The 24,940-nt window shown below is 44.1% G+C and overlaps 1 protein-coding gene across 1 annotated transcript in view; it reads left to right on the top strand.

Annotated features, from left to right (window-relative positions):
• Positions 1-9,166: 9,166 nt before the first annotated feature.
• Positions 9,167-24,940, top strand: part of LOC148511924 (inter-alpha-trypsin inhibitor heavy chain H3-like) — a 163,334-nt gene continuing 147,560 nt past the window's right edge. Inside the window, exons 1-3 of the mRNA XM_088482479.1 lie at positions 9,167-9,256; positions 19,952-19,969; positions 21,107-21,273. Coding sequence (XP_088338605.1) covers positions 9,167-9,256; positions 19,952-19,969; positions 21,107-21,273 — 275 coding nt within the window. The remainder of the gene's footprint in view (positions 9,257-19,951; positions 19,970-21,106; positions 21,274-24,940) is intronic.

The following is a 24,940-nucleotide window of genomic DNA, read 5'->3' as shown; positions in this document are numbered from 1 at the left end:
TTTGGGGTTTAGGGGTGCAGGCTTATAAAAATTAGCCTGTACTTTTGGGAATGTCCCCTTAAAACGAAATGTTGCTAAAAAAAAAAAAAAAATCAGGACACCCCAAAAAAAAAAATATATATATATTTTGGGGTGACAAAAAAAAAAATCCAAAACAAAAAGCCAAACTAACAAAATTAATACTGGTGTGGTCCCCAAGTATGTGGCAGGTGTTTTTTTTATTGCGCAGAGAAGCAGCAGGTGTATTTGTGCAGAATTTATAAAATTACCTTCAGGGACTTAAAAATATGCTAGTACCCATTTTCATGTACCCCAAATTTGATGGGACCACTTTCAAAAACAAAAAGCTAAATGCTCTTCTGCATCACTTCTTCAATGTCGGGAAAAAAATACCAGCCGCAGCTATTTAAAAACCCCAACTTTCTTCTGCAGGCAAAAGCGGGGGTACTCATAGTGATCCCAGAGGTCTGGATATCTTTAGTGGGGTCCTACAATTTTTTCCCAAAAATTCCCGTTTGTTTTCGCCGATCAAAGTATCGCCGGGTCCCGTTTTCGCCTACTTTCAAATAGAATACGGGGATACGCGGGCACGCGCGCGATACTTTAACGCCTGGAAAACAGGGAAAGCCAGCGTTAAGTCCGGGCCGCGTTAACTCAAATTGAATACGGGCCTATACCTTTTAAATGTACAATGGTTATTTATAGTCTAGTCCAGGACCGTAGCTAGGGTGGTGCGGCCGGTGCCACCGCTCAGAGCGGAGGAAGCCTTGGGGCAGAACCAGCCACCACCGCAACCTTTACTTGCCGAGTGCCCGCTGCGATGTATGACACTAACAGTGCGCCCGGCTCTTTCAATGTAGTCCATAGAGCCACCTCCTCCCTTTGCTTAGGGGCGTTGCCAGTGCCCACGTGCTGCTCGGCTCCAGCCCTGACAGACGGATCCCTAGTCCAGTTGCAGTGCAAGGCAGCAGGATGGTGTCCAATATTGGCAACTGGTGGTATGGGGGATGGAGCACAGCGGCTGTCTGACACATCGTGGAATTAGTGAGCAGGACATGATACTAGGAGGAGAACGCTGCCAGCCATCAGTAGAAGCTAAGCAGCTGTGGGTAAGCCGGGCGTGGTGCTGCTCAGGGGGTCCGCTCCATGTGCGGGGGGATAGACGGATGGTGGGGAGGGGTCTCAGGGATGCCCACCCCACTCCTCACCATCAGTCTATCCTCCCTCACATGTAGCGGACCCACTGAGCAGCGCCGCACAGTACCTTCTCTGCCAAATGAGGAGCCACTGGTGAGTGCTGTGGGGGCCCACCCTGTGCCAGGTACTAAGGGCCAAGGGCTGCCACCCCCACTATCTGCCATCCTCCTATTCCCTGCCACCCTCAAAATCTGCCACTCCCAGCCTGTCCCCATTATCTACCACCATCCTCTGTCCCCTGCCAACCCCACTATCTACCACCCCCTGCCAGTCAAACCCAATATCTGCCACCCTCAGCCAGACCCCATGATGATCTTCATGGTGCGGTCACTGGCAGGTGAGTGCAGCCAGCTGCAGGAGCTCACATCCCCCGAGGAAGTTACTCAGGGGAGGGAGGAAGTTACCCAGGGGCCACTTCAGGCGAGGAGTGAGGGTTGATGTTGGGTGCCATGTGCCAGCTACTGTGACCGGGTGCCCATGCCCACCAGCAGTGTGTACTGTATAGAGTGCATAGTGCCTATCTTCAGACTGCATGAATTGTGCTCAGAACTAGAAGTCCCAGCATGCCCTGGCTGTCCTGTTTTTCGCACAGGGCACCACAATATCTAGTTACAGCTCTCGTCTAGTCACATATACACATATACCTGTTAATAGATTATTAGATTTGAAAACACTTTTCAAAACCTCCTCCATTTCAGACCCAAGTCTCATCATACAGTATTACTCACTTCATCCCTCCTGGCCCATATGCAGTAATCTACCTACAGAAACCTTGCAGGTGCTGGGTGCTTTGTATACTAAGGGCTCTTCTTGACAGTAATTACTGCTGATCCCTAGAACATCACTATACACCTTCCAACTTGGAGCGTCTGCGTCTGCTTTGGAAAGTGATCACGTTGCTGCAGCAGTCCGGGAGGCCCTTAAACCGTTTTATCATCCGCCTGCTATATTACTGCCGGAGCTCCGGTCCATGCAGTAAGAACATTGCGCGCTTTGCAGTGGAATCACTGAGTTTAAAATACCGGCTATATGATCTATGGAGACTAAATTGATTGCTACTCACTACACAGTTAGTGTTCACTCTAGCTCCAGCGGCAGGCAGGGCGCCGGAGCTAGAGAGGGCACCTTTGTGTGCGCACCTAATGCACGTGTGCCCGAAAAAAGGGGGCGTGTCTATAAGACGCGTCCCCTTGTCGTCACTTTTGGGGGCGTGCCCGGCACTTACGAAAACGCCTGGCCGCCCCCAAGCGCTGCAGACAGGGAGAATAGATGCCGGGCACATGCGCTACACAGTTACAAACCCTGGGATCCTTATTAATTAACCGGGACCATGTTCCTTAATTGGACTTGGACCACTTTTTTTAGGTGTGTAACTTTTTAGTGGATTGCAGTTTCCACTGAAGATAGCTGCTCCTTTAGACAATTAACCCCATCTACTCTGATCTGCTCACCTTTTCTGTTCTTTAGCTACTGCGTGTGCACGGCTTTTCAGCTAAGCATACGCAATCTGGAAAAAAATTGCAATGCACAGCGGGACCTCTTTCTGCCCACCAGAGAGGGATCACAAGATCCCTCTCTGGGAGGGCAGTCACATTGCAGTAAATAGGCAAACCACACAGGCAATGTCTGCAAAGCTTCACTTAAATACAGTAACATCCCCATAGAAAACTATGGGGATGTCCAGGAAGATAACTAGATATTTGAAGGGACCATAGCAAAAGTTTTTAAGGGTCCCTATGTACCACCCAATGATGAAAAATGTATATAACACATGTACCTTTGACAAGGAAGATGGGCCCTCCTGAGCTCTGGGCCCCATAGCAGCACTCCCATGGTAGTTACACCCAGGGCTGCCATCAGAAATTGTGGGGCCCGGTACTGTCAAAATAGGCAGGGCCCACAGGGGGGATGGGGAAGAGGTGGGTGGAGCTACAGCGGGGGTGGGACATCAATTGGTTTATAAACCAGTTTAAAAATTCTCAAATAATCTAAAATATAGGGAAATCAACGTTTCCCTACATTGAAAAAGCCGGATCCACATAAAAAGCCATAAAGAATGGCTTGGGATTGGGGGGACAGGGAATGCTGGCTTGACTGGGGGGGACAGGGAACGCTGGCTGGACTTGGGGGGGGCAGGGAACACTGGCTGGACTTGGGGCGGGTGGAGGCTGGCTGTTCTAGGGGGAGAAGACACAGGGCAGAGAAGGCTGGCTGGACTGGGGGGGGGACCAGGCAGGGAAGGCTGGCTGTACTATGGAGAGACTTGGAAGGCTGGCTGGACTACAGGGGGGGGGAGGCATAGGGCAGGGAAGGAGAGGCTGGACTAGGGGGGCGCACCCAGCAAGGTCAGGAATGGCGGAGAGACTAGCTATACATCGCCGACTGCATTTCAACTATGGCGCTGGCCGCGAGCCAATCACAGCTCACGAACCGGCAGCCAATCAGGAGCGGCCGCTCCTGATTGGATGCCGTTCCGCTTCTGATTGGATGCCATTCCGCAAGCTTTGGCTGGCTTGCGGTCGGCCACGGCGCCTACTGCTGGCGATGTATAGCTACTCTCTTTACCATCGCTGGCTGCCGCTGCCACCGGGGCCCCTCTCTCTCCACTCTCTCCGGACCCGGGACTCGAGGCCCAGTGGTCCCCCCGTGATGGCGGCCCTGGTTACACCCATGGGGATGGCTGCTGTTGGCGAACAGAAAGCAGGAGCTCCTATATCGGCTTTCATACCAGTGACACTTAATTCCGTCACATGTGGAAACAGCTGTTTCTGCATATTTTAATAAATATGCGCCCAAATCTGTAATCATATAACTAGCTGTAAATGTATGCATAATATATGGCCTTATAATTAACCCCTGCTGACTGTGATTTTCTTTTATGTTCTGTTTTCTCCTGCTCCCCAGCAACTAGATATTAATCTGATAACACTACTGCACTTTTATATCTGTGATTTCCCTCTAACTCCTTTGTTATCTGTATTACCAATATTTCTGATTACAATTTATTTTGCATTCTAACTTCCATTTTCTATTTCTCACTGGAATCCATTGTCTGGAAGGTAATTTGCTAAAATGGGATGCGGTCAATATCCCGACGGTTGGGATGCCGGCACTTATAATACATGCGCCAAAATCCAAACACCGGTCAGAAGCCCGGTGCCGGCATCCCGAAGGTAAGTAGCGTGGTTAGGGGGAGGGTTAGGGGTTAGGCATTAGGAAGAGGGGTAGGGTTAGGCATTAAGGGGGAGGGTTAGGTTTAGGCACTAGGGGGGGTTAGGGTCAGGTACCAGGGAAGGGATGGTTAGGGTAAGGAGAGGGGGAGGGTTAGGATACTGTCAGGATGCAGCCTGGGATCGCCCGCTATTCACCTCCAGGCCGGTGTCCTTGGGCTTAGGTGTTTAGTCGCTGGGAGTGGTGGTGAGTGGTGTCTGAGTATTTTCCCCAGGGTCTGCAAGGGCTTCTGTGCGTGCGTCCTGGTTTCCGGGCATGGGCGCAGCCATATTGGTCCATATCACCTGATTAGTCTCTCCCAATGGTAGTCTTGTGGTCACTCAGCTGATCCTCTGATCAAATGACCAGCTACCCAGGGGTATTTTAGTCTGTCTCCAGGAACAGGAACTGCTGTTCAACTTCGCTGTTCCAGTGATTACTATGCTCTCTGGTGTTTTCCAAGAAGAATCTTGTTGTTGCAGCCCTCACGCTGACCACCAGTGTTACTTACATTAGCTTCCATGCTTATTCCCTGCGTGTTACTTCAGCTCTCACAGAACTCCAGTGTTTCTTGTAAATACCTGTGTTGTCTTTTAGTGTGCTACTCAGCTCTCTAACGCCTCCCTCTGTTCCTGTGGTGTGAGCTTTCATGCTAATTGCTAGTTAGCTTTCAGCTGGAGCTCTAGCTATTCCCACTACATTGGGTTTTGGTATGGTGATGTTGTGCGCTCCTGGGGATTTTTTTTATAGATAATAGTGTAGACGTTCCCTGTTGCAGCTATAGACACAGGTGACAGTTCCCTTTGTCACTGGAAATTGGAGATATATGGTAATAGTTATAGTGTCTAAATAACAGCGCAGCCGGGTGCGCTGTTATTTAGACACTATAACTATTACCATATATTCCCACTACATACCTGTGTCCACATTTCCTCTGTGTTTCTATGGGGAAATCAGCTCCTGGACCTCTAACAATTCCCAGTACGTTTTGCTGTATTCTCAAGCAAGCCTGCGACTAGGATATCTAAGATTCTCAAATTCATCTCCAATATTCAAATATTCAGTTAATCTCCAGTGTTTTAATTTTCAGTTCTACTCCTGTGTTTAAGTATTCGTTTCAACACCTGTGTTCAAGTATTCATTTCAACTCCTGTGTTCAAGTATTATCTCCACTCCTGTGTTCAAGTTATTGATACCTAATGATCTATACACCCTAAATGTCGCTGTTTAGCGTAATAAGTCGCACAATAAATATTTGCTTTCCAGACTTTGATTGTGGTTCCAAAGCACAAAAAGATATTATTCACCAAAAAGCATATAGTTACACGCTGTGATCTAAATACAAAATTATACAATCACAAGGTACAGTCGAATACATATGCATGCGCTCTGGATCCAGATTTCCAGCATCAAAGGTGAATAATAATAGCAATTAAATGATGACTAACTAACAGATTCAGAGTGCATGTTTTTGTACCCTCACAGAGATAGGCAATACAATAGAACAAGTTGGCATAATCCCATTGGTTCTTCCTCCTGGTTCTTCTGTCACGATACAGGGCCTAATTCAGACCCGCTCGTGAGCGCTGAGCGTTCGCAAGCGGTTCGATGTTGCCCAAATGCGCATGCGCACGACGGAGGCGCCTCCGTCGGGCGCATGTGCGAGACCCGAATAACGACGGGGAAGCCGTCGTTATGGGTCTCGCACCAAAGGGGGCATGCTGTCGATGGTGAGTGACAGCACGCCCCCTTTGGTGGGCGTGCCGGGGGCATGGCTGCCCAGACGGAGGCGTTCCCTTGGGAACGCCTACCGTCTGGGTCCGGCCCCACTGACATCACTAGTGATGTCAGTAGGAGTGATTTTGGCTCTGATAGAGCCAAAATCACTCCAGGGCTTGCAGCAACAAGACCCTACCGCAAGGGTCTCGTCGCAAGCCCGATGGTCGCGATGGTCTTGACCATTGCGACCATCTTTTTGGCCGCTCGCATAAGCTGTGGGTGGTCACCCACAGCTATGCGAGCGGCCAGGAGGCCACTCCAATTTTAGCTAGGACGGCCCTGATTCAGAGCGAGTGCTCTTGTCAGAGCGTCCGGCTCTGAATCAGGCCCACAGTTCATAGGTCAGTTTGTATTGTAATAGTTCAGCCTCTAACAGGTCTTTGTCTAAACTGGCTGCATTACGGAGTACATTTCAATGCCTATCTCTCTATGATCCATAATTCACAGACGCATGTTGCGATTTTCTTGCCGATGGAACCGGAAGTCTGCAAATAAACAGTGGTTCAGAATAGCACCAAACACGGTCTGCTTATCATGTACTAAACCTGATATCTTAAATACAGTCACTTTATTGCATAATTAATAATGAATAAAACCTTGAATATTAACCTTAATGCTAGGGAAACTTTCTATGTAGGTGTGCAATGTGTAAGTGTAAGGATATTAGGAAAAGACGCTAGTTAGCGTTGTGCATCTACGTGTTTGTGGAGTACACCGTGGTACGTGTTTTGCAGGGTTGTTCATATTATATGTTTTACTAAATGTATGTATTTATATACTGAGGACTTTTAACATTGTTCTATTGCGTGGGAATCGCACAACGCTAAATAATAGCATCGCCATATGTACTGATAATGTGTGAGATTCGCAAAATGCCGTCGTGCAGATTTTAATTTTTAACAGATTCTGTCTCAGCCAATCATCCGGCTTCAACAAAGTATTATCTCCACTCCTGTGTTCAAGTATTCACTTCATCTCTTGTGTTCAGTTATCCACAATAATATAGTTCCGGTCTTCCTGCCACTCCCAGGTACCTGTCCAGAGGGCCACGACCTGCTCACTTGGTGCAGCGAAACCCATATCCCAACTGGGTGGGGTCACTGGTGAAGACCACCAAGTGAGTTAGACTCCGCGCCTCTGGGCAGGTCTAGCCAAACCTGGGTTTGACCGCAATAGGGAGACCTAGCCATCACCTAACCTGCTTGTTCCCTAACCACCCTACTCCCTGGCTTTTCCCTTACTGTTCGTGACAGATACTGCCCGTCAAGTGTTGGTACTCTAAACCTGTCGGGATGCCATCATCGGGGTATTGGCCACCGGCATCCCGTACCCAGCCCGGTAACACTACAGCTATTTTTCCTAATATTACAGTACCTAATTTTTTTTCCTTCTGCCCTTCAAAGTCAGTAGATAAATAGTATATGGCATAAACTGTACTTAGAAACTAAAATATATCCCTTCTTCTTTCCCATTTACCTCACATATTGAACAATGAAAAGTTGTTTTTAATTAGCTATTATTCCCAAAATAAGCCAAGGCATTAGCCTCATTTATCAACAAGTGTATCACTCAAAACTAGTGATAAATTTAACTTTTTATGATAAATGGTTCTCCAGCCAATCAGCTCCCAACTGTCATTTTTCTAACAGTGACAGTTGGGAGCTGATTGGCTGGAGAACCATTTATCATAAAAAGTGAAACATATCACTAGTTTTGAGTGATAAACTAGTTGATAAATGAGGCGGTATCCAAATAGCCTTGAACATTGGTTGGGTGCTAATGGATAGCAACGATTGGCGAAAAACGGGGATTATCCCTGTTTTTCGCCAATGGTTTTTTTCACCCTATCCTATTATGTCGATCGAAATAGGATATTTCTTACGAAAACACATAGGACCCGCGATAAGCTCGCGGCCCAAGGTGTTTTCACCATTTAGGTGGTGAAAAAACGGCACTTTCGTGGATCAGGTCCTGCAAAATATCCATGATAAGTGTCGGCGTCAGGCGGCACTTTGTGGCTAAAAGGATAGCCCCGCCGCAATCAATTAGCAGTGCTACTATAGCGCTGCTAATTGGATACCCTCATAAGAATATAATGGCATTCCCTTCATAAACAACCAATACAATCATCATTTAATTAACAGAAGCACTACAACTTGAAACAACCATTACCCACATCCAACTAACACACAAATGGAAGAACATACAAGTAGGAATACATTACTATTCACCATTCCAGTTCTATACCCCATCCACAGCTCCTCCATCATGCCAGGGGAAGTGTTAGTATATTACTATCACACAAAGAACATTTCTATTTATCGGAAAAAAACAAAACCTAGACCATTCCTGTTGGCAGGATTGTACTATAAGTATTTCTATGCACAGATTATTATGTGCTCTTTCTAATGGGAATCAAAGAGGTTACCTTACTGTCCATCACCGTCATCTTGTTGTATTTGCATCTGTCCTATAACTGGGGCAAATTGAATGATTACTTTTCGTGCTTATGTTTGCAAAACTGCTGCTGGCACTGCCCAGAATTGATTGGTCACCAATATGTAGGAATGACATTTCCCATTCTGCCTCGTACTAAACTCCCAAGATGCCGATGGCTTTGCAATTGCACATTTGCGTACATTCACATTTTTAACATGTGAAAAACTAAAATGTGCCACACTGATTGAGGGACTGCACCCCTTTCCCCTTATTACTTTTATGGGATACTTAATTTTGTGGGTATCCTCTTAAAATGGCTTTTTTCGGAGGATTGCCCGCAAATTAGTGGTAATAAATATGTCCCACAGCTATGGTCCACCATGCAGTACTAAGGAATTAGCAGTGCAAACAGGGGGTGGTGTACAACAAACTTATACATTTTACAGAGATGTGCAATATTTAACCTTCCATTAATAATTAACTTATTTTCTGCTGTTCTCTATAATACTTTGCTATCAGACAGATAAAGTACATTTCCGAAATGGGTTCTTTACTGCAGATTTACACTGTCCTAATCTGTCTGTCTGCTGTTACTGGTGACTATCTGATAGAGGGACTGAGAAACATCCAGGTCAGTATATATGGTTATATACTGTATATATCTACAGTACAGAGATATCATGATTTGAATACATTCCAGAAAGACTTGCTGCTTCTGCAGATGTGCATTTTAGATGTCCTTAGTAAAGCTACACAATACCACCCCTGACCCCTGCTCCCCCCAATACCCTCCACTCAGCCTCTCACAGACACACTAGACTTCTTAAAATATTATTAGATTTGTAAACAACATAAATCACAACAAATATTACTATTACAATACAATAGCGATTACATTAACACCTTTTACAAGATATGTACTTGAAGACGTGCACGTGAGAAATTACATTTGTACTGCTTATTGGTAGCACCAGCCTTGCAGGTAACCAATGCTTCTTGAAACATACATTTTTCTCCTAACTTCTGGGAGTTATTATATTGATATCAGTGGATGAATATAGTCTCTCAGCTATGAAAAAATCCAGTTACCGTAGCTACTTTATTTCCAACATTTGTCCACTCCCTGCTGGAGCTAAACCCACGATCCTATTGCAATATTTCAGTACCAGGTCTGACCCAGCAATGTAAGTGTACATGTGTGAACGTAGTGGGAGCAGGGCTGAAAGGAATCCAAACCGATCCCTCTTTGCTTTCCGGATCTCCCTCCCATAGGAAGGAGTGATATCTCCAGCATTACCTATGTAATGGATAGCCCCGTGAGTCTCAAGGAAAATTCAGTAGCCTTTCTCATCTTGATCATAGCTGTGTTTAAGTAACACACACATACCAGTAACATTTCATTTTTGGTGTCTGTGGCACAGAAAATGTGACAGCAGGAAATGGCAAATGGGCTAACACACATAAACCTTCTGATTACCTGTAGGTACCTGATTACTTGTAGTGAGATGCAATGATTAAACAGTCCTGTAATTTTCTTAGTATAGCTATGCCACAATGACCCATGTAGTCTATAGCTTCTCAAAGCAAACTCTGATCTGGACTGCAGGGGAGGAGAGCAAGAGAAGGGCACCCTACCAGAGATCACAGCAGTGTCAGACTGGCCCACAGGTGTACAAGGGAAATCCCTGGTGATCCCAAATGCCTGAGGGCCCCACCTCCTCCAGAGGTCAGGTTCCAGATTTTGCATGCAAATTATACATTGTTACCATAGTTGAATCTAGACATTTGGTAATGGGTGGTCCCAGTTCCAACCCCTCACCAGAACTTATGTCACCTTCAGTGTTTCAAATAGAAACATATTTTAGAGGTAGTGTGTGTGCGCGCTGTAGACACGTGCCAAAGAAATAGGCGTGGCTGCATGTCACAAGCGGTGTAGTCACATGAAATGGGGGCATGTCATCAGGACACTCCATCCACTCCACAATAGTGTCCCCAACTCACATTAGGTCACACAGTAGTACGCTTTATACACATTATGCCACATAACTCCACACAGTAGTGCCCATAATGCCACACAGTAATCTCCCTTATTCACATTACGCCACACAGTATGGCACTTTATATACATAATGCCACACAGTAATGCCCCTTATTCACATTACACCACATAGTAGTACCCTTGTTGCACATTTTTAGACTATTATACTACCCTTTTAAACCTGGACACTCATGAATTACAGAGGTTCTGTTGCTAATTAAAACCAGGAGAAATGCAGACTTGAAGTCAGCCAGTTACAGAACCTGTGTAATTCATGAGTGTCCCGGTTTTAAGGGGTAGTATGGTAAGCCTACACATTATGACACATAGTAGTACCCTTATTTACATTATGCCACACAGTAGTTCCCCTTATTCACATTACTCCAAACAGTAGTATCCCTTTTTCACTTTATGCCACATAACTCCACACAGTAATGCCCACAATGCCACACAGTAATGCTTGGGCTTTTACTGCATGCGATGAGGTTAGCAATTCCTGAGTAAGGTCAGTAAGTGTGCATGAGGCTGCGATTGTACTCGATGTTACCGATGGTTTTGCAGACTTGCAAATTATTACGGATGTGTATAAGATAAAGTGAGCGTCCTTATGTTTGGCTGTGAGAGCATTGCGATTGCAATCATTAGCATATCTTCACAGTGAGACTGCGTGCATTATAGCAGTTGCGATCGCAATAGTGATCCGTAATGATTAGGCCTCTAGTCATGAAGTAGACTAGTTTTGGTTTTCATCACAGCCAAGTGCCAGAACATGAGCAACTATAATAGAATGTGATTGCAAGCCCTGCATGACCCACAAGGTTCCTGTTCTTAGTGGTTTCTAGGTAGTTGTCTTAATACATCCCATAAATCAGGGGATCTCCTCCAAAGAGAGAGATGGAGCTGTCAGTGTTTTTAAATGATTTTCATTATACTGTATATCTCCATTCTTCACAAAAATCACCAAAGAATATAATTTCCTTTCCGTCAATGATTTCCCCTGAGGATAAGAGATTCTTTGTCTATTTTGTTATGGGAGGACCTGGCCTTCTTTATCCATTGCTGGTTGTCAAATGTGAAATAGTTGAAGTGTAGTACAAAAAGGAATGAATTCATGTAGGAATTCATGAAATTCACAGAAATCCTCCCTAGCAGTAAAACATTTTCAGAACGACATCAGATGTGTACCTGATGTAAGGGAAGAGTCCTAGTACCTGGTGTATCAGATTTATATCAATAAATGTACTGGCCCTTTCAAAAGTACGTCTATTTGAATAATTCACTGTACGCCGGTGTCTGATCAGACCTGCTGCAATGCACTGGGCAACAGGGGGTGGAGCCAGCACAGGGTGCCGGAAAGAGAGCAGGGAAGTATGCAACTTCTTCCTCTGTTCGGTTCGCAGAACAGACAGGCCTAATTTCCATAGACCACGCCCCCTGCCTCTTATCTGATGATTTAATATTAACATCTTACCATACAAAGGGAAGATGTATGAAGGGGTGCTTTTAGTCTGTAACTGCATGGCTCTGCTTTGCCCAATATCAAGGTGAAGCAGGGCCAATTACAGACTGCATGTATTAAATAAACTTTTGCAGAAGAGGGAGAGTGTTTACTTTCCTCTATGGTGAATCGCACTCTATCTCTCCAGCGGCACAGTCCCTGGCTGCATATTCTGACAGCCAGGGTCAATGCTGTGTGGTGCACCAATGACAGCTGCAGCTGTCGAAATTGATGGCTGCAGTTGTTGGAACGGCCAGTGCCACTGACTGTTCATTTATTTATTTATTTATTATTTATTTATTACCAGTTATTTATATAGCGCACACATATTCCGCAGCGCTTTTACAGAGAATATTCGGCCATTCACATCAGTCCCTGCCCCAGTGGAGCTTACAATCTATATTCCCTACCACATGCACACGCACATACACACAATAGGGGTAATTTTGTTAGGAGCCAATTAACCTACCAGTATATTTTTGGAGTGTGGGAGGAAACCGGAGAACCCGGAGGAAACCCACGCAAGCACAGGGAGAATATACAAACTCCACACAGTTAGGGCCGTAGTGGGTATCGAACCAACGACCTCAGTGCTGTGAGGCAGTAATGCTACCATTACACCATCTGTGCTGCCCAAATACATTCATACATTGTCATACCAATTCGGCACTCTATGTATAGCACCCCTGCCATTCTGATCACTCCCCTGCATTTTTACATGCAGGGAAGTGGTAACTGTGCACATAAGGTGCGCAGATACCGAAATTACACATATCACCCCTTCATAGATCTCCCCTCAGTGTCTTGAGAGAAGAAAGTTGACCTTTACTTGGAACTTGATCTTCTCCTCTCAGAGATTGATTTATCAGGATTGTATAGTTTCACCAGTGGTATAGCAGGTGGTCTGTTGTTGTTCAGAAGCCCTTATGCTGGGTACACACTAGCCGATATATTGGTATTTTTAATTGAATGGCTGATATATTGTGGGCGTGTCGGCGGGTGTGTACCAGCGATATCTTTGTGAACAACGTCAATCACAGATATATCGCGTTGGCTGTGCAGAACAATATTTCTGCTCATCAAGCTGTGTATACGGGCAGTCACCCGACTGCCCATATACTTGCTGCAGAGGCCGCCGGTGACTGACATCACAACTGGGCGGGCACATGTAAATGCCTGCCGAGTTGTGACATCAGGCATGACACATCAGGCCGATGATTGGTAGGTGTGTATGCACTTACCAATCGTCAGATAGAACGGCAGATTGGCTGGATGGCCGATCCGACATCCTAGTGTGTACCCAGCATTACTTCTGTGGTTAACCTGAGATAGCCTCCATTTTTTCTTAGTTGGCATAAAATTTGGCAAGGAGGCGCTTCCTGCGAAAGAGAAGTAGGTTGTTTTGCTCACCGAAAGCTATTTAACTTCTTTGTGGGTGATAAGAAAAGTACTTTTGTTAGGAGCTCAACCACTTGCCTGGCGTTGTCGCATGAGATGCAACCACGCCAAGCAGGGCTTTCCCTGATACAGTCACAGCCACTACTTTATTGCAACCACCTCTGAATCACCCCCTTTATCTCCTATTCCCCTGACGTTTACAGGTTCATATGGCCTTATTGACTTGAGACAACTTTCATTAGAGCTTAAGTGAATCATGGCTCCTGAATCCACACATTTGGGGGCATATACAATTAGCGGCGGGGTTTCACCCGCGGCTAATTCTCATGCAAAAGTCCCGTGATGCGGGGATTAGCTATTCAATTAAATAGCTTTTTCCCCGCATCATTAGGATGGGACTCTTGCGTGAGAACACACTGATTCCGCGAGAACTGCAGAATCAGTGTGTTATACTCTGTCGTGTGAGGCCGAACAGAGCGGCTTCACTCTGATTTTACCTCGCACCTACAGGAGGTGCGAGGTAAAGCCCGACAGCTGGGACTCGGGGACAACCGCGCGTGGAATCCCCGCTAATTGAATTCCAACTAGCGCGATAATTAGATATGCCCCTTAGTGTGGATATAATTTTTCCTATCACGGTTATATACTGTATATATCTACAGTACAGAGATATCATGATTTGAATACATTCCAGAAAGACTTGCTGCTTCTGCAAATGTGCATATAAGAATGTAACATCACATTAGGTATAGGAACAAAAAGGAAGAGAATTTCGGACTGTTGCCAGTTCCTAGATGTCTTTAGTAAAGCTACACAATACCACCCCTGACCCCTGCTCCCCCCAATACCCTCCACTCAGCCCCTCACAGACACACTAGACTTCTTAAAATATTATTAGATTTGTAAACAACATAAATCACAACAAATATTACTATTACAATACAATAGCGATTACATTAACACCTTTTACAAGATATGTACTTGAAGAAGTGCACGTGAGAAATTAGATTTGTACTGCTTATTGGTAGCACCAGCCCTGCAGGTAACCAATGCTTCTTGAAACATACATTTTTCTCCTAACTTCTGGGAGTTATTATATTGATATCAGTGGATGAATATAGTCTCTCAGCTATGAAAAAATCCAGTTACTGTAGCTACTTTATTTCCAACATTTGTCCACTCCCTGCTGGAGCTAAACCCATGATCCTATTGCAATATTTCAGTACCAGGTCTGACCCAGCAATGTAACTGTACATGTGTGAACGTAGTGGGAGCAGGGCTGAAAGGAATCCAAACCGATCCCTCTTTGCTTTCCGGATCTCCCTCCCATAGGAAGGAGTGATATCTCCAGCATTAACTATGTAATGGATAGCCCCGTGAGTTTCAAGGAAAATTCAGTAGCCTTTCTCATCTTGGTCATAGCTGTGTTTAAGTAACACACACATACCAGTAACATTTCATTTTTGGTGTCTGTGGCACAGAAAATGTGACAGCAGGAAATGGCAAACGGGCTAACACACATAAACCTTCTGATTACCTGTAGGTACCTGATTACTTGTAGTGAGATGCAATGATTAAACAGTCCTGTAATTTTCTTAGTATAGCTATGCCACAATGACCCATGTAGTCTATAGCTTCTCAAAGCAAACTCTGATCTGGACTGCAGGGGAGGAGAGCAAGAGAAGGGCACCCTACCAGAGATCACAGCAGTGTCAGACTGGCCCACAGGTGTACAAGGGAAATCCCTGGTGATCCCAAATGCCTGAGGGCCCCACCTCCTCCAGAGGTCAGGTTCCAGATTTTTGCACGCAAATTATACATTGTTACCATAGTTGAATCTAGACATTTGGTAATGGGTGGTCCCAGTTCCAACCCCTCACCAGAACTTATGTAACCTCTCTGTTTCAAATAGAAACATATTTTAGAGGTAGTGTGTGTGCGCGCTGTAGACACGTGCCAAAGAAATAGGCGTGGCTGCATGTCACAAGCGGTGTAGTCACATGAAATGGGGGCATGTCATCAGGACACTCCATCCACTCCACAATAGTGTCCCCAACTCACATTAGGTCACACATTAGTACGCTTTATACACATTATGCCACATAACTCCACACAGTAGTGCCCATAATGCCACACAGTAATCTCCCTTATTCACATTACGCCACACAGTATGGCACTTTATATACATAATGCCACACAGTAATGCCCCTTATTCACATTACACCACATAGTAGTACCCTCGTTGCACATTTTTAGACTATTATACTACCCTTTTAAACCTGGACACTCATGAATTACAGAGGTTCTGTGGCTAATTAAAACCAGGTGAAATGCAGACTTGAAGTCAGCCAGTTACAGAACCTGTGTAATTCATGAGTGTCCCGGTTTTAAGGGGTAATATGGTAAGCCTACACATTATGACACATAGTAGTACCCTTATTTACATTATGCCACACAGTAGTTCCCCTTATTCACATTACTCCAAACAGTAGTATCCCTTTTTCACTTTATGCCACATAACTCCACACAGTAATGCCCACAATGCCACACAGTAATGCTTGGGCTTTTACTGCATGCGATGAGGTTAGCAATTCCTGAGTAAGGTCAGTAAGTGTGCATGAGGCTGCGATTGTACTCGATGTTACCGATGGTTTTGCAGACTTGCAAATTATTACGGATGTGTATAAGATAAAGTGAGCGTCCTTATGTTTGGCTGTGAGAGCATTGCGATTGCAATCATTAGCATATCTTCACAGTGAGACTGCGTGCATTATAGCAGTTGCGATCGCAATAGTGATCCATAATGAATAGGCCTCTAGTCATGAAGTAGACTAGTTTTGGTTTTCATCACAGCTAAGTGCCAGAACATGAGCAACTATAATAGAATGTGATTGCAAGCCCTGCATGACCCACAAGGTTCCTGTTCTTAGTGGTTTCTAGGTAGTTGTCTTAATACATCCCATAAATCAGGGGATCTCCTCCAAAGAGAGAGATGGAGCTGTCAGTGTTTTTAAATGATTTTCATTAAACTGTATATCTCCATTCTTCACAAAAATCACCAAAGAATATAATTTCCTTTCCGTCAATGATTTCCCCTGAGGATAAGAGATTCTTTGTCTATTTTGTTATGGGAGGACCTGGCCTTCTTTATCCATTGCTGGTTGTCAAATGTGAAATAGTTGAAGTGTAGTACAAAAAGGAATGAATTCATGTAGGAATTCATGAAATTCACAGAAATCCTCCCTAGCAGTAAAACATTTTCAGAACGACATCAGATGTGTACCTGATGTAAGGGAAGAGTCCTAGTACCTGGTGTATCAGATTTATATCAATAAATGTACTGGCCCTTTCAAAAGTACGTCTATTTGAATAATTCACTGTACGCCGGTGTCTGATCAGACCTGCTGCAATGCACTGGGCAACAGGGGGTGGAGCCAGCACAGGGTGCCGGAAAGAGAGCAGGGAAGTATGCAACTTCTTCCTCTGTTCGGTTCGCAGAACAGACAGGCCTAATTTCCATAGACCACGCCCCCTGCCTCTTATCTGATGATTTAATATTAACATCTTACCATACAAAGGGAAGATGTATGAAGGGGTGCTTTTAGTCTGTAACTGCATGGCTCTGCTTTGCCCAATATCAAGGTGAAGCAGGGCCAATTACAGACTGCATGTATTAAATAAACTTTTGCAGAAGAGGGAGAGTGTTTACTTTCCTCTATGGTGAATCGCACTCTATCTCTCCAGCGGCACCTGTGCCGTTATTAATAAAACCTTTATTTTTATTTGTAAGCACAGTCCCTGGCTGCATATTCTGACAGCCAGGGTCAATGCTGTGTGGTGCACCAATGACAGCTGCAGCTGTCGAAATTGATGGCTGCAGTTGTTGGAACGGCCAGTGCCACTGACTGTTCATACATTGTCATACCAATTCGGCACTCTATGTATAGCACCCCTGCCATTCTGATCACTCCCCTGCATTTTTACATGCAGGGAAGTGGTAACTGTGCACATAAGGTGCGCAGATACCGAAATTACACATATCACCCCTTCATAGTTCTCCCCTCAGTGTCTTGAGAGAAGAAAGTTGACCTTTACTTGGAACTTGATCGTCTCCTCTCAGAGATTGATTTATCAGGATTGTATAGTTTCACCAGTGGTATAGCAGGTGGTCTGTTGTTCAGAAGCCCTTATGCTGGGTACACACTAGCCGATATATTGGTATTTTTAATTGAATGGCTGATATATTGTGGGCGTGTCGGCGGGTGTGTACCAGCGATATCTTTGTGAACAACGTCAATCACAGATATATCGCGTTGGCTGTGCAGAACAATATTTCTGCTCATCAAGCTGTGTATACGGGCAGTCACCCGACTGCCCATATACTTGCTGCAGAGGCCGCCGGTGACTGACATCACAACTGGGCGGGCACATGTAAATGCCTGCCGAGTTGTGACATCAGGCATGACACATCAGGCCGATGATTGGTAGGTGTGTATGCACTTACCAATCATCAGATGGAACGGCATATCGGCTGGATGGCCGATCCGACATCCTAGTGTGTACCCAGCATTACTTCTGTGGTTAACCTGAGATAGCCTCCATTTTTGCTTAGTTGGCATAAAATTTGGCAAGGAGGCGCTTCCTGCGAAAGAGAAGTAGGTTGTTTTGCTCACCGAAAGCTATTTAACTTCTTTGTGGGTGATAAGAAAAGTACTTTTGTTAGGAGCTCAACCACTTGCCTGGCTTGGTCGCATGAGATGCAACCACGCCAAGCAGGGCTTTCCCTGATACAGTCACAGCCACTACTTTATTGCAACCACCTCTGAATCACCCCCTTTATCTCCTATTCCCCTGACGTTTACAGGTTCATATGGCCTTATTGACTTGAGACAACTTTCATTAGAGCTTAAGTGAATCATGGCTCCTGAATCCACACATTTGGGGGCATATACAATTAGAGGCGGGGTTTCACCCGCGGCTAATTCTCATGCAAAAGTCCCGTGATGCGGGGATTAGCTATTCAATTAAATAGCTTTTTCCCCGCATCATTAGGATGGGACTCTTGCGTGAGAACACACTGATTCCGCGAGAACTGCAGAATCAGTGTGTTATACTCTGTCGTGTGAGGCCGAACAGAGCGGCTTCACTCTGATTTTACCTCGCACCTACAGGAGGTGCGAGGTAAAGCCCGACAGCTGGGACTCGGGGACAACCGCGCGTGGAATCCCCGCTAATTGAATTCCAACTAGCGCGATAATTAGATATGCCCCTTAGTGTGGATATAATTTTTTCTATCACGGTTGCATGATAAAATACCACTTGGTTCACTCGTTTTACATGTTCCATTCTGTGACATGTAAAGCAATTGTTCTTAGGCCTTTTCCTTTGACAAACGAGTGGATCTCTCCGCATTAGTATCAGTAAGACTCTTAAGGCTGCAGAAGCTTGGCCCGTACAATATCTGTTGATCCCTTGTTTGCGCATTACTCCATAGCTACTACTAAGAAATTCTCTGAATCCACTAAATTGACAAAGTTCATGCCTGTTCGTGCCCTGTACATTGTCACCCTTACTTGTGAATAAAGGACTTTTCTGTACTCAGGTCCTTTGATCCCATGTCACTGTAGCCATGTTCTTGGTATCTTTAATCTGATGGCTTGGGAGCCTTGTGGCCTGGGTCCATAACCAATTAGTAGACCCAATAGATGGTATAGATGGCAGCGGTGTGTGATGGAGGTTAGTCCACATGGTAAATTACTTAACCAGGTCTTAGGTTTATTAACAAGGCAGAACAGGTTTACAGGTTGACATAGGGTTAATGCAACAGGTATGTTCAACAGGTACACAGAGCAGTATATAGTGTATGTACAATATACAGCCAGGATCATCTATGGGAGAGCAGGTTGTGTGTAACAGGTGGGAGCACACAGCTGTGCCTGTACATACAGTGGTGGCAGTGGAGTATGCACCCTGGCTGCTGTACAGGCAGTGACATTGCGGTAATGGTGCAGTGAATCCATGTGAGGTCACAGGCTTGTGTAACAACGTAATACTGGAGAATCTAAGGGGCATGTTCTTCCAGCATGGAGGACAGAGCTGAGTACGTGTGGACATGCAGCACATGTGCAGGAATGCACAAGGTCAGAGGTCTCAACCCCGGTAGTCTGGGGGTCTTAGTGCCCAGACAGAGAAAAAGCGCAGGGTGCTCTCTCCTTACAATTTCCCCCATGCGCATTATAGTCATTTCCTAATACCCTGTACACTGTCATTTTTTTACATTTGCTATGGCTGTTTATATTAAGAAACATTTTTTACTATCAAACGTGAGGCTAAAATTATATATGTATATGTATTTTTTTTTAATGCTTCCATTTTATTTTTTTCATTTATAGAAAAGAAGCACTGACAAGGTAAGACACATACTGTACTTAAAGACTTAAATGCCTCTAAGATAAGGAGATTGGAAATATTGCAATTTTAAATATTTTACTAGTATTTTAGACCCACCATTCGCCGGGTGACAGGCATGCAAAATGCATAGAAATTTTGAACTGCATACGTAACTGTAGCTATTAGTTATTTTTCTTGTCTTCTCTCATATTACACTTTCTGCCCCCCTCTCTTATTCCATCTCACTCTTTTCATCTACAGCATGTCTTTTCCCCTCTTTCCCTGTCTTTCTTTCTCCCTCCCCCATGTTTCCAGTTCCATATATATATATAATATATATATATATATATATATATATATATATAGTGCAAAATCTGGGGGGCACTCCAGGGTCTAATAGCAGCGATAAAGTCTCAAGCCACACACATCAGTAATAGTCTGACGTTTCAGGTTTTTTAATCACCATTTTTCAAGGAAAAGAGTGCATGAACATGTGTACATACCTTTATACACCCAGTGTAATGCAGGGTCTCCTGTCCACCAATGCATGAGACACTACTTCCGGTGCATGAACCAGAAGCGACCATAGAGCCAGAGCGACCATCGTATCTCAGCAACAGTGACGCCAAAATCACGTGGCATACACCACCACCAACGTAAACAAACAGATCTGCAGAAAAAGAATTTAACATTAAATATGAATGACCTAACATAATCAAGCATATAAACAATAAACGGAAGACAGAGCTATATGACTATGCAAGAGCACCTTTGTGCGTAGCCTCTGTGTAACGCCTGCGCCGTAGATTTTCACACCCATGTATTAGCAAAAAAATCACTGAACTCAATCTACATCTGCATTGTGTGCGACCCGGAATCAGGCCAATTGTGTATTAGTATATTATCCCCTGCCCTACATTATACTTCCCAGTATTTGATCTACATTCCAAATCCCACACAAACCACAGAGTTTATGTCCCTTCCAGCTTATCATAGGATTCAGGTAAGTGAGCAGTGAGATCATTCTGGAGCTGGGTAACATAAAGAAAGTGAATTGTTACAATCAGAGTAAAAACCTCCCAATTCACACAGAAAGATGACTGTTCTGTGACTCCTGCATATGGTAATAATTAATGTAACTGTTCTGTGTTATGCAGCCGGTGGATGACATTGAAGTCTACAGTATAGATATCAGCAGTAAAGTGTTATTACGCTTTGCCCATAATGTCATCAGGAGCAGAGCCGTTAATAGAGCCAACGTGTCAAAGGAAGTCTTGTTTGATGTGGACCTGCCAAAATCAGCTTTTATAACTAATTTCAGCATGTAAGTACTGTGAATGTATTATGTACAGTATCTATATGTGTCTATGTCTCTGTATACTACAGTCATAGTTAAACGAAATAAATTAGAGATGTGCAGGTCCGGATCTCAGGGAACCGACAACAACCGAATTTAGGGGTTCTGAGTCGATCCGAGTCCGAGTTCGGAATCACTTAGGGGTAAAGAGTCATACTGAGTCCAGATCATAATAGGTCATAATGACATCATTTTAGCTGTTATTTTTATTTAATTTTTTTAAATACAGATCCAAAACCAAAACCAAAGCACAAAGATGAAATCGGATCCAAAACCAAAACACGGGGGTTGGCACACATCTCTTTTATATATAAAAAGCTACATTATTTAAACAGTAATGACACTATTGGAGCTGGTAAGTATATAACTGATGCCCTAAGACAGTGTTTCCCGAATGCATTCCTCATGGAGCACTAGCAGTGTGTGGTTTCCATCTTTCCTAATTGGTGCACAGGTGTATTCATTAATGGCTGACACATTTTAACCACTTTACTGATGATTTTTTTGCTGGCAAACCCGGTCACAAATTGTCTGCTTTTTTCTTTAAAAATGTTATTCAGTTCAAAAAGCATTTTTCAAAAATTAAATATTTTAAAAAAAATATATATATATATATATATGTGTAGGGGGTGTCTTGCACCCCCCTGTGCCCATAGGCCCCCATTATAAAAGCACATTCCAACTGTCTTTTTCACCTTCCCCTCCTTTTCTTGTGAGCAGTTTATTTTTTTTATTATTTTACTTTTTTTTTTTTTAAAGTAATGACATTGGGTGTCAATGTCATATTACTTTTTATTTTCTTTACCCAACTCCCTTTCTCCTTTTTTCCCATAGACATTATACTAGGAAGACTGACTACAGGTTTCCTCTGCTGAGACAGGAATGAGTTTGGGAGACACTGCCCTAAGACCATACTTGCCTACTCTCCCAGAACGTCCAGAACACTCCTGAACTCCAGTAGCTCTCCTATCCACAGCTGACTACTTCCCAAGTAAAGTGGGCTGTCTGGGTGACTAGATGACGCAATTTGCCCTGAATTGTGTCATCTTTGCCACTCTTTAAAATGCTGGTAATCATGCATTATGGGGGGGAGCCACAATGATGCAATCATGTTGACATGACCCAACACCACTCACTCGCCCACTCTGCATTATATATATTTGAATAAATAAAGGGCACTTACCATATTCATCAAGCAAAATAAAGTTGTTCTTTATTTACACACCACCAGTGTCATATAATTTGCAGACAATTCGGTGTCATTCTTGACCTTCATCAAGGTTAGTAGCACCACAACCACCACCAAGGGGGGTAATCAAATAGGTTCAAGAATAGCAAAAATCCTGCAACTGCTGGGTTTTTCCTGCAAGTGCGGGATTTTGCTGTTCAAGTAGGTCCAGGGTTTTTCAAATTTTGAGCGGCGGGAGGGTTTTTCGCACCTCCAGAGCACGACCAATTTTTCCTAAAATCCATATTTTCAATAAAAATGGTCGGGAATCTGGGAGCACTGAGGCACTCCTGTCAAACCCCCTCCCCCCCCCCTTCCCGTGACTAATTAAGCAATTAGAAGTTTTTCATTAGCTTAATTAGTCAGCAATTACTTACCTTCGGAAGTGCTGTCTTCTTCCTCCTGGCTGTGGGGGCCCGGTCTTCTGCAGCAATGTGTGTGGTAAGTGTGTGTATGATTGTGTGTAAGTATGTGTGAGTGTGTATGAGTGTGTGTAAGTATGTGTGAGTGTGTATGGGTGTGTGTAAGTATGTGTGAGTGTGTATGGGTGTGTGTAAGTATGTGTGAGTGTGTATGGGTGTGTGTAAGTATGTGTGAGTGGAGACCACCGTGACTAGCGGACCGGTAAGCAGTTTTTCTTTTTTTTTCTCACACAGAGGGGTTTTCAGTGCTGAAAACCCTATGTGCATTATTTCTAAATGAATACTATGGGTATCTGGAGCCCGCATACTCCTGGTAACTTAAATTGGGCGCGAAGTCTGTGTGATTTTTGTAAAACCTCACTCCCAATTGAATATGCCCTCAAATGTGGAGCAGACAGCAAAAGATGCAACTTCCATCAAATTATTTTTATACTAAATGGAACTGGTCTAACAGGTGAGTACAATTAGCAAGGCAGCCGCATTCACATGTGAAAGTACAATGGAGAGTATGCCAGTGGTAGACTGTATTACCTCACTATGGCAATGGGAGCATGGACATGATGACATCAACTCAGTGCAACACATGATGCATTTCACAGTGGAACGCAAACCACAACTAAATTATTAAATACAATAAAAAACCACTGTATAACCAGTACACTAGATATTTACATGACATGTTGGGTCATTTCCAGATAGAAGAACCCAGTAATACACATATAAAACACAATATAATACATACTGTAATACAATACCAGTTATAAATGCCGCTACTTGTCGGGCTTTAAAATCAATTAGAGAAAAGCCTTTTATGTCCACAAAGAAATTAGGAAAAAATCTTTTGCTGTAAGAAAATATTAAATGATATTTGTTAATTTAGCCCTTTAGGGGCTACCCATACTTGCCTACACTCCCAAAAGTCACAGGAGACTCATGATTTTTCAGGTAGCCCCTCGCACCCCCAGAAGTCTAGGCAGATCTTCTGCATCCTGCCTACTTCCTAGTGAAGAGGGCAGGATGAGGAGATTTAATGGGGAATTTGCGGGTGAGGTGGTGGGGCTAAATTACACAATTTGCATAATTTAGCCCCACCCCCTCTTCACGGACCTGAGAATCACAGTTCTTTCTGGGGAAAGGGGAGGGGCCTATTTATGTAATCAGCCTGCCCCTCATACAGGCTGCTCCCAGAGAGCTTATCTACAAAGTAGTTGTATGGGGTTACTTACCGTATCTAGCTCAAATATCCATCTTGACTCTCAATATTTTAACACCAATTCCCTTTCACCTCCTCTTGCAAGGGGGGTGGGGGGATTGGGGGGGGGAGTTGCCAGTCTATGACTATGCAGCGCAATGCTGTTGATGAGTGTGCTTTTTCCAAAAAATACTTAGCCACAGGTTTGTTTGTCATACCAATGGGAAAAGCCTGTTGTGCAGATGTACAGTGATTAGCTATTCTGTCCATGAAAGGCCTAGTTGTCAGGCCAACATATAGCAACCAAAGTGCAGGGATACCTCATTTAACTGTGGTTACCATGATGGAAAAGCATTAGTACAGTAATTGTAGAAAAGGAAGGAAAAATACAAGTATATCTTATTAAAGCAAACCAGTGTGATTTATGCATACTTGCCAACTCTCCCTCATTGTCAGGGAGACCCCCCGAAATAGTAGCAATCTCCCTGTCTCCCTGAAGAGTCTAGCAATCTCCCTGATTGCACAATGCTCCCATTATGAAGTTGTTATATTAGAAAATAACCAGAGATATATACATTCAAATGGGATCTTTAGTATTACTTCCCTGCATTGGTTATAAAGCACAATGATCCCTATGGCTACATGCATTTTCTGGAAAGTATCAGTGTATTTTCATCAACACAAATAGATCTTACTGACTGCTTTTGAGCTAGTTTACATGTGGATGTAAGGCAATTTTATGACACACCTCCAGATGTAGCAGTACACGTCCACTGTAACACGCGCTCAGAG

This window comes from Taudactylus pleione, unplaced genomic scaffold, assembly GCF_031769625.1.
Source record: "Taudactylus pleione unplaced genomic scaffold, aTauple2 ptg000289l, whole genome shotgun sequence".
Classification (NCBI taxonomy): Eukaryota; Metazoa; Chordata; class Amphibia; order Anura; family Myobatrachidae; genus Taudactylus; species Taudactylus pleione.
Note: the sequence above shows the minus strand (reverse complement) of the source record. Positions and strands in the feature narration are given on the sequence as shown.